We start from the raw sequence: 12,987 nt of genomic DNA, 5'->3' as shown, positions 1-12,987 counted from the left end.
GCTGGTTTAGGCATGATCCCACAGGCAGTCGGACATCCCTCTCACAGTCCGGGACTGCGGGCTCCCAACTGCTTGCCTGCCTGCCTGCCTGATTGCCCCTAACCGCTTCTGCCTGCCAGCCTGATCAAGACCTAACCACTCCCCTGCCAGCCTGGTTGCCCCTAACTTCCCTCCCCTGCCAGCCTGGTCACCCCTAACTGTCCTCCCCTGCAGGCCTGTTTGCCCCCAACTGCCCTCCCCTGCAGGCCTGGTTGCCCCCAACTGCTCTCCCCTGTTAGCCCGGTCACCCCTAACTTCCCTCCCTTGCCAGCCTGGTTGCCCCTAACTGCCCTCCCCTGCTGGCTTGATTGCCCCTAACTGCCCTCCCCAGCCTGCCTGGTCACCCCTAACTGCCCTCCCCTGCTGGCCTGGTCGCCCCAACTGCCCTCCCATGCAGGCCCGGTCACCTCCAACTGCCCTCCATTGCAGGCCTGGTTGCCCCCAACTGCCCTCCCCTGCAGGCCTTGTCCCTCCCAATTGCCCTCTCCTGCAAGCCTGGTCCCCCCCAACTGCCCTCCCCTGCCAGCCTAGTTGCCCCCAACTGCCCTCCCCTGCAGGCCCAGTCGCCTCCAATTCTCCTCCCCTGCAGGCCCGGTTACCCCCAACACCCTTCCCTGCAGGCCCGGTTACCCCCAACACCCTTCCCTGCAGGCCCGTTCACCCCCAACTGCCCTCCCCTGCAGGCCTGGTCACTTCCAACTGCCCTCCCCTGCAGGCCTGGTCACTTCCAACTGCCCTCCCCTGCAGGCCCAGTCCCCCCAACTGCCCTCCCCTGCAGGCCCAGTCCCCCCCAACTGCCCTCCCCTGCAGGCCCAGTCCCCCCCAACTGCTCTCCCCTGCTGGCCATCTTGTGTCCACATGGGGGTGGCCACATGAGGGTGGCCATCTTGTGTGTTACAGTGATGGTCAATTTGCATATTACCTCTTTATTATATAGGATATAGGATGATATACTAGTAGGAACCACTGCAATGTTTTGAGCAGATGAGTGATATAACCTGACAATATTTTACAACAAAAGGATCCCTCTGGCTGCTGTATTGAAAACACCAAAACAGGAAAGGACTGCAAGAATTTAAGCACACTGTATTTATAGTATTCACTACTTCCAAAAAGTGTAAGCAACCCTGGCATCCATCAGCTGATAATGGACAAACAAAATATGTCCACACGGTGGAATATTTTTCAGCCATGAAAAGGAATGAAGTACTGTCACATGCTGCAACATGAAGAAACCCTGAAAAGATTATGCTATGTGAAAAAGCCAAAAACAAATGATGACATAAAGTATGATTCCATTTATATGAAATATGCAGAATATGCAAACTCATAGAAACAGAAATATTGGTTGCCTAAGGCTTGGGGAGAAGGAGGATGAAAAGTCACTGCTAATGGATACAATAAAAGTGTTCTCGAAATAGCAGTATTCTCACATTCTAAAAGCCACTGAATTGGTCTGGCCAGCATGGCTCAGCTATTGAGTGTCATCGACCTATGAATCAGAAGGTCCCGGTTCCATTCCCAGTCAGGGCACATGCCCCGGTTGTGGGCTCGATCCCCAGTGTGGGGTGTGGAGGAGGCAGCCAATTGGTGATTCTCATCATTGATGTTTCTATCTCTCTTTCCCTTCCTCTCTAAAATCAATAAAAATATATTTTAAAAATAAAAACAAAACCCACTGAATTGTATACTTTACAATTATGGCTTTTATGGTATGTGTATTATATATCAAAAAATAATGGGGGGAGAGAAATTGGAAACAGTAAATATAAACAGAATTTTCAGTTTTGTTGTAAAGGGAAGGAGGGAAAGGAGCAGTAGTTGGAAAGGGAGCTGAAGTAAAGATCAAGTTTTTAAGATGGGAGAGATGATCAACTTTTTTTTTTTGATGAAAATTTTTTTTAATTTCTTTATTGATTAAGGTGTCGCATATTTGTCCTCGTCCCCCCATTCCCATCCCACACCCCTCCCCACGGATGCCCCAACCCCCTGTTGAACTTAAGCATTGGTTAGGCTCATATGCATGCACACAAGACCTTTGGTTGATCTCTCCCCTCTCCCCCACCCTCCCCTATCCTCCCTCTGAGGCCCGATAGTCCGATCGATGCCTCCTTGTTTCTGGTTCTGTTGTTGTTCATCAGTCTATGTTGTTCATTTCCCCTAGATGAGCGAAATCATGTGTCACTAGAGATATACTTATAAGAACTGCATGTGAGACGAGCAATAATAGTTATGCTGACAGGCAAATGGATCAGTCTGTAGTGAGTTTCTTTCTGGACCAACAGTTCTTTTGAGACCCAATATCAATGTCCACCAGTTCCTTATAAGTACATGTCGGCACTGACCCCTCAGCTCTGGATGGTGGACAAATGGTGGTAATGCAGGTCCGACTCCCTCTGGTTTGGTCTCGGCCGGACCAAGGGACACGGCTTCACCCGGACCCAGGGGCATGTGGCCTCACCCGGACCCAGGGGGTGTGCGGCCTCACCCGGACCCAGGGGCGCGTGGCTTCACCCGGACCCAGGACCCAGCCTCACCCGGATCCAGGGGCACATGGCCTCACCTGGACCCGGGATCTAGCTTCCCCCGGACCCAGGGGCCCGTGGCCTCTCCCAGACCCAGGGTCACGTGGCCTCACCCGGACCCCGGGACCCAGTATTTATTTATTTTTGAAATATATTTTTATTGATTTAGAGAGGAAGAGAGAGGGAGAGAGGGATAGAAACATCAATGATGAGAGAGAATCATCGACTGGCTGCCTCCTGCATGTCCCCCACTGGGGATGGAGCCCGCAACCGGGGCATGTGCCCTTGACCATAATCAAACCCAGGATCCTTCAGTCTGAAGGCCGACGCTCTATCCACTAAGCCAAACCGGCTAGGGCTCAACTATTTATTTGTTGATGGGAACAATCCAGTGAAAAGCAGGACAGAAAAGAAAGGCTTGCCAGAACACGGTTCCTGAATAGGTGACAGAGGTTAGGATCGAGGGCACACACAAGCAAAAAAGCTGGCCTTGGCACATGTACTTCATCTGTAGGAACAGGAGGAAGACCTGTTGAGTGCTAGGTGCTGGGATGTGATAGGTGAATTATGGAAATTCTGTGATGGCTCAAATTTTCTCAGTGACTAGGAAGCAAGACCATCATCAGAGAGTGAGAATGGAAGAGGAAAGACTGCAAGTGTGAGGAGAGAGGAGAGGTTTGAAAACCGGGGCAAACCCAGCCACTTCCTATTTGTGTACAGCCAGCCAGCAACCTGAGGATGGTGTCTGTATTTTTTTAAAATACATTTTTATTGATTTCAAAGAGAGGAAGGGAGAGGGAGAGAGAATCATTGATCGGCTTTCTCCTGTACCCCCTACTGGGTATCGAGCCCGAAACCTGGGCATGTGCCCTGACCAGGAATCAAATAATGATCCCCTGGTTCATGGGTCAACACTCAACCAATGAGCCACACTGGCCAGGCAGAAATTGTTTAATCTTTAAAAAAAATGTACTGAGCACCTACTATTGTGAGGCATTATTCCAGGCTTAAGGAATGCAGCAGTGAACAAAACACACAATCTAGGCCCCCATGGAGTTTACACTGTAGGGATGGAATCAGACAAAAAAGAAAAAATATTATATCAGAAAGTTCTATGGAGAAAAATAAAGCATGATTGTGGTAAGGAAATGCTGAGTGGAAAGCAGAAGTTGCAATTTTTAAAAATATATATATTTTATTGATTTTTTTTTACAGAGAGGAAGGGAGAGGGATAGAGAGAAACATGGATGAGAGAGAAACATCTATCAGCTGCCTCCTGCACACTCCCTACTGGGGATGTGCCCGCAACCAAGGTACATGCCCTTGACCGGAATCGAACCTGAGACCCCTCAGTCCACAGGCCGACGCTCTATCCACTGAGCCAAACCGGTAGGGCTACCTTTGTTTTTAAATGGGAAAAGATTAAAATGGAACATTAACATCCAAAATGCTGCCATTAATCCCTGTACATGTTGCCAAAGGTGGACTACAAAGGCAGTCTGGGCTTCCTAACAGCCAAAAAAATGGTTCTGTCCAGAACTTTCTCAGCTTAAAACCTTGATTGACAACCTCTTGCTCAGACAGCTCTATGGCAGTCTGTAGGCTTACAGGGCAAACCTGGTCCAGCTCCTGCCCAGCTGTTCTGCTTTCTCCACCACCACCCAGCCAGGTGACCACTATAGTTGACCCTCAACAACACGGGGGAGGGGGGGGGTGTTAGGCCAACCTCCACGCAGTCAAAAATCCACGCATCAATTTTGACTCTTCAAAAGGCAGTTCCCTTTTGGTATCCACCAGGGGATTGGTTCCAGGACCCCTGCCCCCATACCAAAACCCACAGATATAAGTCCCTTATATAAAATGGCGTAGAACAATGCATACAGTCCTCTGGAGACCAATGCATAAGGTTGGCCCTCCACATCCGCACCATAGGGTTCCAAACCGCGGGTGGAGAATACTGTTTTGGTTGAGTCTGCGGATGTGAAACCCGGGATCCAGAGGGTCGGTGAACGCACACAGTTTAAAACCATACAGTCCCAGGGTCTACTGTACTTCAAACAATTCAGAAAAGGCGTTGCCAGCCCAGGCGCAGGCGCAAACCCTTGGCGCTCAGACTAGCCGTCCCTCCTCCACCCCTCGGAGTTAGGCCCGCCCAGCCCGCCCCCTGGGCCTCCCAGCGCTTCTGCTTAGGTGTTTACGATCGCTGCCATCCTCACCCACGAAACAGGTGCCCCCGGCACACCGAAAGGCTCCAAGGAACCCACCGGCAGAAGACACGCCAAGCGAATTGCATTTCCCAGGGCCGAGCCCGCGTTCCCACCGCTCCCTGGGAGCGCGCGAGGGGAGGGCCCGCCCGGAGGGGGTGGTGAACGCACCGCCTCAGTACCCATAGCCCCACCCCGGCAGTGCCACTAAATACGTCCTTCCGCTTCCTTCTCTCTCTTTCTCCGCCATCGAGGTGCGTGCGTTCGCTTCTCCTTCACCATGGTAAGTCCATCCTTTCCCATCCGCGTGGGGGAGGCTTCCCGACTCCTCAGGTCCCGCGAGTTGGCCTGCGCCGCGGGCTGCGCCGAGATGCGGGGGCCTTTTCGAGGCTTTTTTTGCAGGGAAGGCCGAGTTTGGCCCCTGCTCCAGTCGGCGGGCCTGGCGGGAAACTAGTGAGCCATCTGGCCCTTGGGGAGGGGCGGGCTGCGCCGGCGCTGGGAGGTCTGACTGCGGAGCGCTGTGCTCCAGGCCGCCGCCTAGAGCGGGTTCCGCTTCCCGTCGCCCCAGCGAACTGTGATTCTGGGGCAGAGAGAGAAGCGGGGGGGAGGGGGGGGGACGCGGCAGTCGTGGCCCAACTGCTGGCTGCCTAAGGCACGTACCTGGCATGGAGAATAGAATGGGGTTGCTGGTTTTCGTAAAGTTTTTATTTATTTTTTTTAAGTTGGCGGCCAGGAGCCTACCACGTTTTGAGCTTCCAGGAGTTTTTTAGTCCTTCCAGGGACTTGAGCTTTACCCATGGAAGCTCCTGGAGCAAGGAGCGCTGTAATATGAACATCTTTGCCGTTTGGGCATTCTTCGTAAGATGCCAACTGAGGACAGTCACGGTTGTGTGTTTGTCCTGTGACGGTTCCCTGAGAAGCTTAAATTGTGTATAGGCTTCTGGGTATGGAGAGGATCAGTATTTGGTGTTTTATGGTTTTAATAGTTGAAAGAAAATTTAATTTACAACTACTGAGAACTGGGAGATGGGTGTAGTCTTTGCTATTAAAATGGCCCCTGTTATGCAAGGGTGTGTTGGACCACAAGAGCCAGACTGGAGACGAGCATTCATGCTATTCCTCCAGATTGTCCTGCAAACTGGGCGGCTCCGGGACAGCAGTTGGGGTTAGGTTGACCCGAGTTCTTCATGAAAGCCAAAAGATGCAAAGGGAAGTGGGGTAGTCATTCTTGGAAAAGTTTCATTTTTAAGTAGAGTTAGAATTAATATCAAAGTGACCAGTGGGTTAGAATAGATCAACTGAATGTGGGGAACGTTGTGTAAATCCTCATTACTTTTGTAATGAGCCTCGAGAGAGGGGATACTCCTGTTTTGCAAAGAAGGGTACTGAGGCTTACAGACTTGCAAGTTATACATTATTTAGTTTACTAAAAGCTGTGTTTTTTCCTGAAAACCTAGTTCCCCAGCTCTCACCATCCCTGATGTGGTGGTCCTCCAGAAGACTTGAGGGTGCCCTAGACTCAACAGAAAAGGATCAGGGTTTGAATCCCATCTCTGCACATTAATATGCTTCCTTTGGGGGGCCAGGTCCCATACCTCCTGACTTTTTTAACTATGGGAATTATGGTACCTGCCTGCAGAGAAGTTGGGAGAAACAAAACAAAGGACATGATGGTTTTAGAGTTTAGGGGGTTGCTTTTGGTATATATTAAGCATTTAGATGTTTGTTGGATTGAGGGAGTTCTTGACTTTGAATATTTTGAGCAAGTTCTGATATTCCCAAATTGGTTGCATATCCTTCCCAGTCTTCCCACAAGACTTTCAGGATCAAGAGGTTCCTGGCCAAGAAACAAAAGCAGAATCGGCCCATTCCCCAATGGATTCGGATGAAAACTGGTAATAAAATCAGGTAAGAACACTACCCTCCTGTGTTTTTTTTTTTTTTTTTAATTTAAGATTGCTTTGGGGTCATAAATAATGAAAAGTTGTATGCAATCCAATTTATCCTGTGCCGCCACTCTGAAATTTTTTAATTCTGCTTCCACAGCTGGGCTTAGACACTCCTCCAATATTTAATTTCCTAGTTGTCTTCATACTGGGCCAGAACATAATATGGGAGGCTATCTCATTGCACAGCCCAGCAGGGAAGGCCATGATGCTCACCTAATCCATCTTTGAAGTGTTTTATCTTTTTTTTAAGTGTTTTATCTTTTTAAAGATTGGAATATTGCCTTCCACTGCAGAAGTAGTTGAATTGATGGCTTTGGAAGAATAGACATTAGAATTATTACTAAGTAAAGTATTTCCAATCCCGGGTCATCTAGGCCAATTCCCGCAAAGCTGGGCCTTAAAACTCCTGCATGCCTTTCAACCCCACTGCTTTTTGGAGACCAGGTGGACCTTGAGATCGGTCTTGAAGGGGAAGAAAAATTAGTATGAAAAGTCAGTGAGATTTGCCCAAAGGCTCACAGCCAGTGACAGTGCGGTGTGTTTAATGGCACCATGTGAAAATCGCCACCCTCTGTAGCCTTACATGCCACCACTTTGCTGCTTTTGGTATATTTGGTACTAAACACTAGTCTTTATTATTTATGCATATTAATGTGTACGGGGGATATCTCATTGTTACAGGTGCAACTAGAATTTAAAGCACATGGCGTTGCCATCATACAGTACTGACAAAAGAGCATTGAGGCACTTGGTGAAGTGGTTTGTTTGGCAGCTCAGCCCTTCTACAAGTTTGATGGATTTCTGTTGAGAACATCAGGCATCCATACTAAAGCGCGTCCCGTCCTCTCTCCCCCCCCCCCTTTTTTTTTTTTTAAACATAGCTACATGAACATCAGTTTCTCTGTCTGGTGATGGTGGGACCTGCTTTTGGGTTGTAAGGATTGAAAGAAATGTATGAGAAGCTTGGGTGCCTGCGGTTATCAATATTAGCGTCTTGCTCTGTGGACTCCTAGAGCTGGGGAGGTATTTTATATTTAGCATTGCACACTTTTGTCCCAGAGAATTGGCACAGTAGAATTATTTTTCTATCGACTCAGCTGTCTTCAGACTTAAAATGTACTGAAAGCAGGTTGCAATTACAGTGCTTCATTTTGTGGAAGTACTGCCATTATCCTGCTGAAAGAAAATCTTGTGTTGGTCATTTTGATTTTACCTTTATGAGGGTAAAATCATGACAGGCCGACATGGACAGTTCAGAGATGGCTTTAGCTCTGCAATTCACTTTTTTTGCTATTAAAGTGAGAGAGTGTTGACATATTGTAAAAATTATGCAGGAACTTGGTGTGTGGGTGTGACCCATTATGTAGGAATGCCTTTTTGATGTATTTCAAAATATACATGTCTCTGTCTAGGTCTATCTACCTCAGGTCTGTTGAATCAAAGTTGGGTGAGCATACACTTGGGAAGGGGAGAGCTTCCCACTGCTTCAGTACCACATAAGAACCAGTGTCTTCCTACCCTGGAATCATTTTGAGAGGTAAAAATTTGATTTGACTAGTTCTTAAACATCTAGCAAATCATTTTTTACTCTCCAAAAAGAGCTCCAAACTTGTGAACGGAAAGAAAAGCCTGGACCCTTTGCCTTTCAAGGATATTGTGGTACATAAAAAGGCAAAGTTTGTGGTGAATGAGCAGCTAAATTGAGGTCAGATTTGCTTTTGTAACTTGGCATTTCCTTCTGTGTAGGTACAACTCGAAGAGGAGACATTGGAGAAGAACCAAACTGGGCCTATGAGAAATCACACATGAGCGATGACTCACATATTTATGCTGTATCCAGGTTGCCTACACCTTTAAATGATTGAAAAGATGCTACTGTCTGGACAGTTGGGGCATTTTAATTGGAGAATTAATGGACTTGTGATTTTGCTCTGTTGATTTCCCCCCACCCCCCTGCAATAGTAGGATGGTTCAGTAATAAATATGTGAGACCTTTTAAACTGCTGTTGTATTCTGGTTTGTATTGAATGATACAAGTGTTCTCTGGCTACTAAGTACTTCAGAATGGCTAATGTGAGTAAGAGATTAATTTTTATTTTATCTTATTATTTTTAATCCTCACCCAGGAATATTTTTTTTATTGATTTTAGGGAGGAACATCAATCAGTTGCTTCCTGTACACGCCCTGAAGGGGAATTGAACCCACAACCTTTTGGTGCATGGGACGACACTCCAACCGAGAGCCTGTACACAGCTAAATTTTTATTTAATTGTAATTAAATAGCTCTACGTGGCTAGTTGCTTTTATACTTTTATGAGGAGAGCATTTTTTTTATTGATTAAGGTATTACAAATGTGTCCTTATCCCCCCATTGTCCCCTCATTCCCCCAGTCCTGCCCTCATATTTTTTATATCCTCGTGCCTGAGGGTAGCACATTCTTTTTAAAATGAATAGCATCTTTATATGCTCATCCTCAATACAAGTAGGCATCATCTGAACCAGAGATTGACAAATTGGTCTACTGCCTGATTTTGTAAGGCCTATGAACTAGATTTCTGCAATTTTAAATGGTAGAAAAAATATTTTGACACTAAAGAAACTAAAATTTACTGGATATTTATGTGCTGAGCACTATGCTAAGCACTTGGGATTAATCAGTTGGATTTGTCTAATATGCAAATGGCTAGTAATAGGCCATTATGCAAGCCATGTCAAATGTCTGGAGAAGGTGGGAAGTAACAAGTGTCCTCATAACCTTTGGAATTAGGTTAGGGTGGAACTGCAGCGAGGGGACGGGGTGGGGTTCTTTGGGTCAATCTCGGCTGGAAGAAGGACTCACATTTCCCTCAGGTCCAGAGGTAGCAGCTAATTTCAACAGATACTAACTATCCCATCATACCTTAGTGTTCTTTTTTGTTTTCTTTGTTTAAATTACTGGCATGTGGTTTCTCTTTTTTTTTTAAATATATTTTATTGATTTTTAACAGAGAGGAAGGGAGAAGGGATAGAGAGCTAGAAACATCGATGAGAGAGAAACATCAACCAGCTGCCTCCTGCACACCCCCCACCGGGGATGTGCCCACAACCAGTGTACATGCCCTTGACCGGAATCGAACCTGGGACCCTTCAGTCCGCAGACCGACGCTCTATCCACTGAGCCAAACTGGTCCCGGCGGTTTCTCTTAATTTGAACTTGACTTTTAAACAGTATATAATGAAAAAAATAAAAATAAATAAACAGTATATAATGTATCTCAGCAGTTTTAAGGCTACATGACATCACAGACTGCAAGGTTAAATAAGAGAATTTAGTTGTCTAGTGTTAAGCCAGATATTAAAGAGATCTGCAAAAATGTAAAATAGCACTAATATTAAAAACTAATTGGTTTTTTTAATAATGTGATATTTTTGAAGAACAAAATTTTGAAGCAATTCTTTACTCAAATTTATCCTATTAAAGAGTTAAATTTTTTTATTTTTCAGTTACAGTTTACATACAATACTATATTAAAAGGTTTATTTTATTAGGGAAACAGATTTGTTCCACTTAATTTATGCATTCATTGGTTGATTTTTGTATGTGCCCAGGCTAGGGAACAAACCCACAACCTTGGTGTATCAGGACAAGGCTCTAACCAGCTGACTTACTTGCCGAGGGCCCCCATGACACTTTTTTTTTTTTTAACATTTTATTGATTTTACAGAGAGGAAGGGAGAGGGATAGAGAGTTAGAAACATGAGAATCGATCAGCTGTCTCCTGCACACCCCCTACTGGGGATCAGTCCCACAACCAAGGTACATGCCCTTGACCAGAATCGAACCCGAGACCCTTCAGTCTGAGGGCCGGTGCTCTATCCACTGAGCCAAACTAGTTAGGGTCCGCCCACACCGCCCCCATGACTTTTGTAACTACCAATTTACACTTATTTCTTCACCCTTTTTTCACCCAACCTCCCCAGGGATCCCATCTGGCAGCCATTAAAATGTTTTCTGAGTTTATGTTTGTTTTGTTCATTTGTTTTTTAGATTCTACAGCTAAGTGAAATCATATGCCATTTGTCTTTCTCTGACTTACTCCACTCAGCACAATACACTCTAGGTCCATCCATGTTGCAGATGGCAAGATTTCATTCTTTATGGCTGAGTCATATTCCATTGTATGTAGGCACCACTTTATCCACTTGTCTGTTGATGAGCACTTAGGTTGCTTCCATGTCTTGCCTGTTACAAAGGCAACAATGAACATATGGATGTATATATTTTTTCAAATTACTGTTTTGGGTTTCTTCAGGTAAATACCCAGAAGTGGAACGCTGGTTCCTTCTTTGTGTCTTATTACAGCCTTAATTAAAGTCTATTTTGTCTGGTATAAGTATTGCTATCCCAGCCTTTTCTTTTTTTCTTTCCATTTTCATGAGATAATCTTTTCATTCCTCTACTTTCACTGTCTTGGATCTGATGTGTCTTGTTGACAGTATGTTTAAGGGTCTTGTTTTATCCATTTAGCCACCCTATGTCTTTTTATTGGAGCATTTAATCCATTTGTGTTTAAAGTAATTGTTGGCGTGTATTTATTGCCAATTGATTTATATATATATTTAATAGTATTTTTTGCTTTATTTTTTTGAGAGAGGAAGGGACAGATTCTTGTATGTGCCCTGATTGGGGGTGTTGAACCCACAACCTTGGTGTTATTGGGATGATGCTCTAATCAGTTGAGCTGCTTGGCCAGGGCCTTGATTTGTATTTTTGGTCTTTATTTTCTTAAAGAAGACCCTTTAACATTCTTAAGTTGAATTTTAGAGGGGAGGGGGGTGGGGACATTGGTAGGCTGTCTCCTGCATGCTCCCTACCCAGGGATCAGCTGCAACCCAGGCATGTCCCCTATCAAATTGAATCTGCAACCTTGTGAATGGGATGATGCCCAACCAACCCAGCCACACTGGCCAAGACTTCAACATTTCTCTTTTTTTTTTAAATATATTTTATTGATTTTTTACAGAGAGGAAGAGAGAGGGATAGAGAGTTAGAAACATCAATCAGGCTGCCTCTTGCACACCCCCTACTGGGGATGTGCCCGCAACCAAGGTACATGCCCTTGACCAGAATCAAACCTGGGACCCGTAAGTCCGCAGGCCGACACTCTATCCACTGAGCCAAACCGGTTTCGGCAACATTTCTTGTAATACTGGTTAAGTGGTGATGAGCTCTAGCTTTTTCTTGTCTGGGAAATTAAGATTCTCTGTCTTGAATCTCTGTAAATTATGACATGTCTTTGTATAGGGCTCTTTGGGTTCATTTTGTTTGGGACTCTCCACTTTCTGGACTTGTATATCTATTTCTTTCACCAGGTTTGGGAAGTTTTCCATCAGTTGGGTAGTGTTAGCCATGATGATGGAGACTCAGATGTGGCACCAATGTGTTGGTTCTGTAGGGGAGGGCCCAGCAAAGGAATAGTGGCCTCCGCTGAGTCCCTAGAAAGTCTGTGTACGGGCCATTTAAGAAGTTATGGAGACTTCTTTTCCCAGCACTGGAACCTTGGGCTGGGCTCCTGGTGTGTGACTGGGGACCCCTTGCTCCTCAGGGGGACCTCTAAAGCAGATATATTCCTGACTTTAGCTGCCACACATGGGTGTGGGATCGGCCCTATCTCCACTCTACTCTGACGAGAACACGGCTTTACAAACCTTGAATAGGTAAGATTAGACTTGAAAGAGAAAGGAACTTGGGCGCCAGTGTTGGTTGGCTGTGTATAAGGGGGTTCTTTTGAGCCTGGGAGTTGGGCACAGGTTCCGGTTCCAGTGGCCTCACTAGGTTGTACAATTGCCAGTAGTTCCTCATCTAAAGGACTAGGTTCGTGCTTCCTGAAGGGAGAAGTGGATTTAATTTACCCACGAGAAGTGCAGTATAAGATGTCAGCTTTTGCAAGATAATGCAGTCACCCCTGTGGTGATTCCCTTGATGGCTTACTGAGAAGCAGGCCACAGCAGAGGGGTGGTCAAGAGTTGGCAGATTCATGCCCTGACCGGTTTTGCTCAGTGGATAGAGCGTCGGCCTGCAGATTGAAGGGTCCCAGGTTCGATTCTGGTCGGGCATGTACCTTGGTTGTGGGCACATCCCCAGTAGGAGGTGTGCAAGAGGCAGCTGATCGATGTTTCTCTCCCATCGATGTTTCTAACTCTATCCCTCTCCCTCTCTGTAAAAAATTAATAAAATATATATATTTTTTTAAAAAGAGTTGGCAGATTCAAATCTTCAGTTGTAAGC

General features: G+C 45.9%; 1 protein-coding gene across 1 annotated transcript; it reads left to right on the top strand.

Moving 5' to 3' along the window:
* The first annotated feature begins 4,781 nt into the window (after window positions 1-4,781).
* RPL39 (ribosomal protein L39) lies at window positions 4,782-8,721 on the top strand. The gene is made up of 3 exons (XM_079764527.1): window positions 4,782-5,051; window positions 6,573-6,676; window positions 8,464-8,721. Exons 1-3 carry the CDS (start codon window positions 5,049-5,051, stop codon window positions 8,510-8,512), a joined length of 156 nt encoding a protein of 51 aa, XP_079620653.1. The 5' UTR covers window positions 4,782-5,048; the 3' UTR covers window positions 8,513-8,721.
* Window positions 8,722-12,987: the final 4,266 nt, after the last annotated feature.

This window comes from Cnephaeus nilssonii, assembly GCF_951640355.1.
Source record: "Cnephaeus nilssonii genome assembly, chromosome: X".
Classification (NCBI taxonomy): Eukaryota; Metazoa; Chordata; class Mammalia; order Chiroptera; family Vespertilionidae; genus Cnephaeus; species Cnephaeus nilssonii.
Note: the sequence above shows the minus strand (reverse complement) of the source record. Positions and strands in the feature narration are given on the sequence as shown.

Excerpts from the sequence above, each read along its gene's own strand:
- RPL39 (XM_079764527.1), top strand. Across the intron at positions 6,677-8,463 it reads AAAACTGGTAATAAAATCAG|GTACAACTCGAAGAGGAGAC; the intron begins GTAAGAACACTA and ends CCTTCTGTGTAG.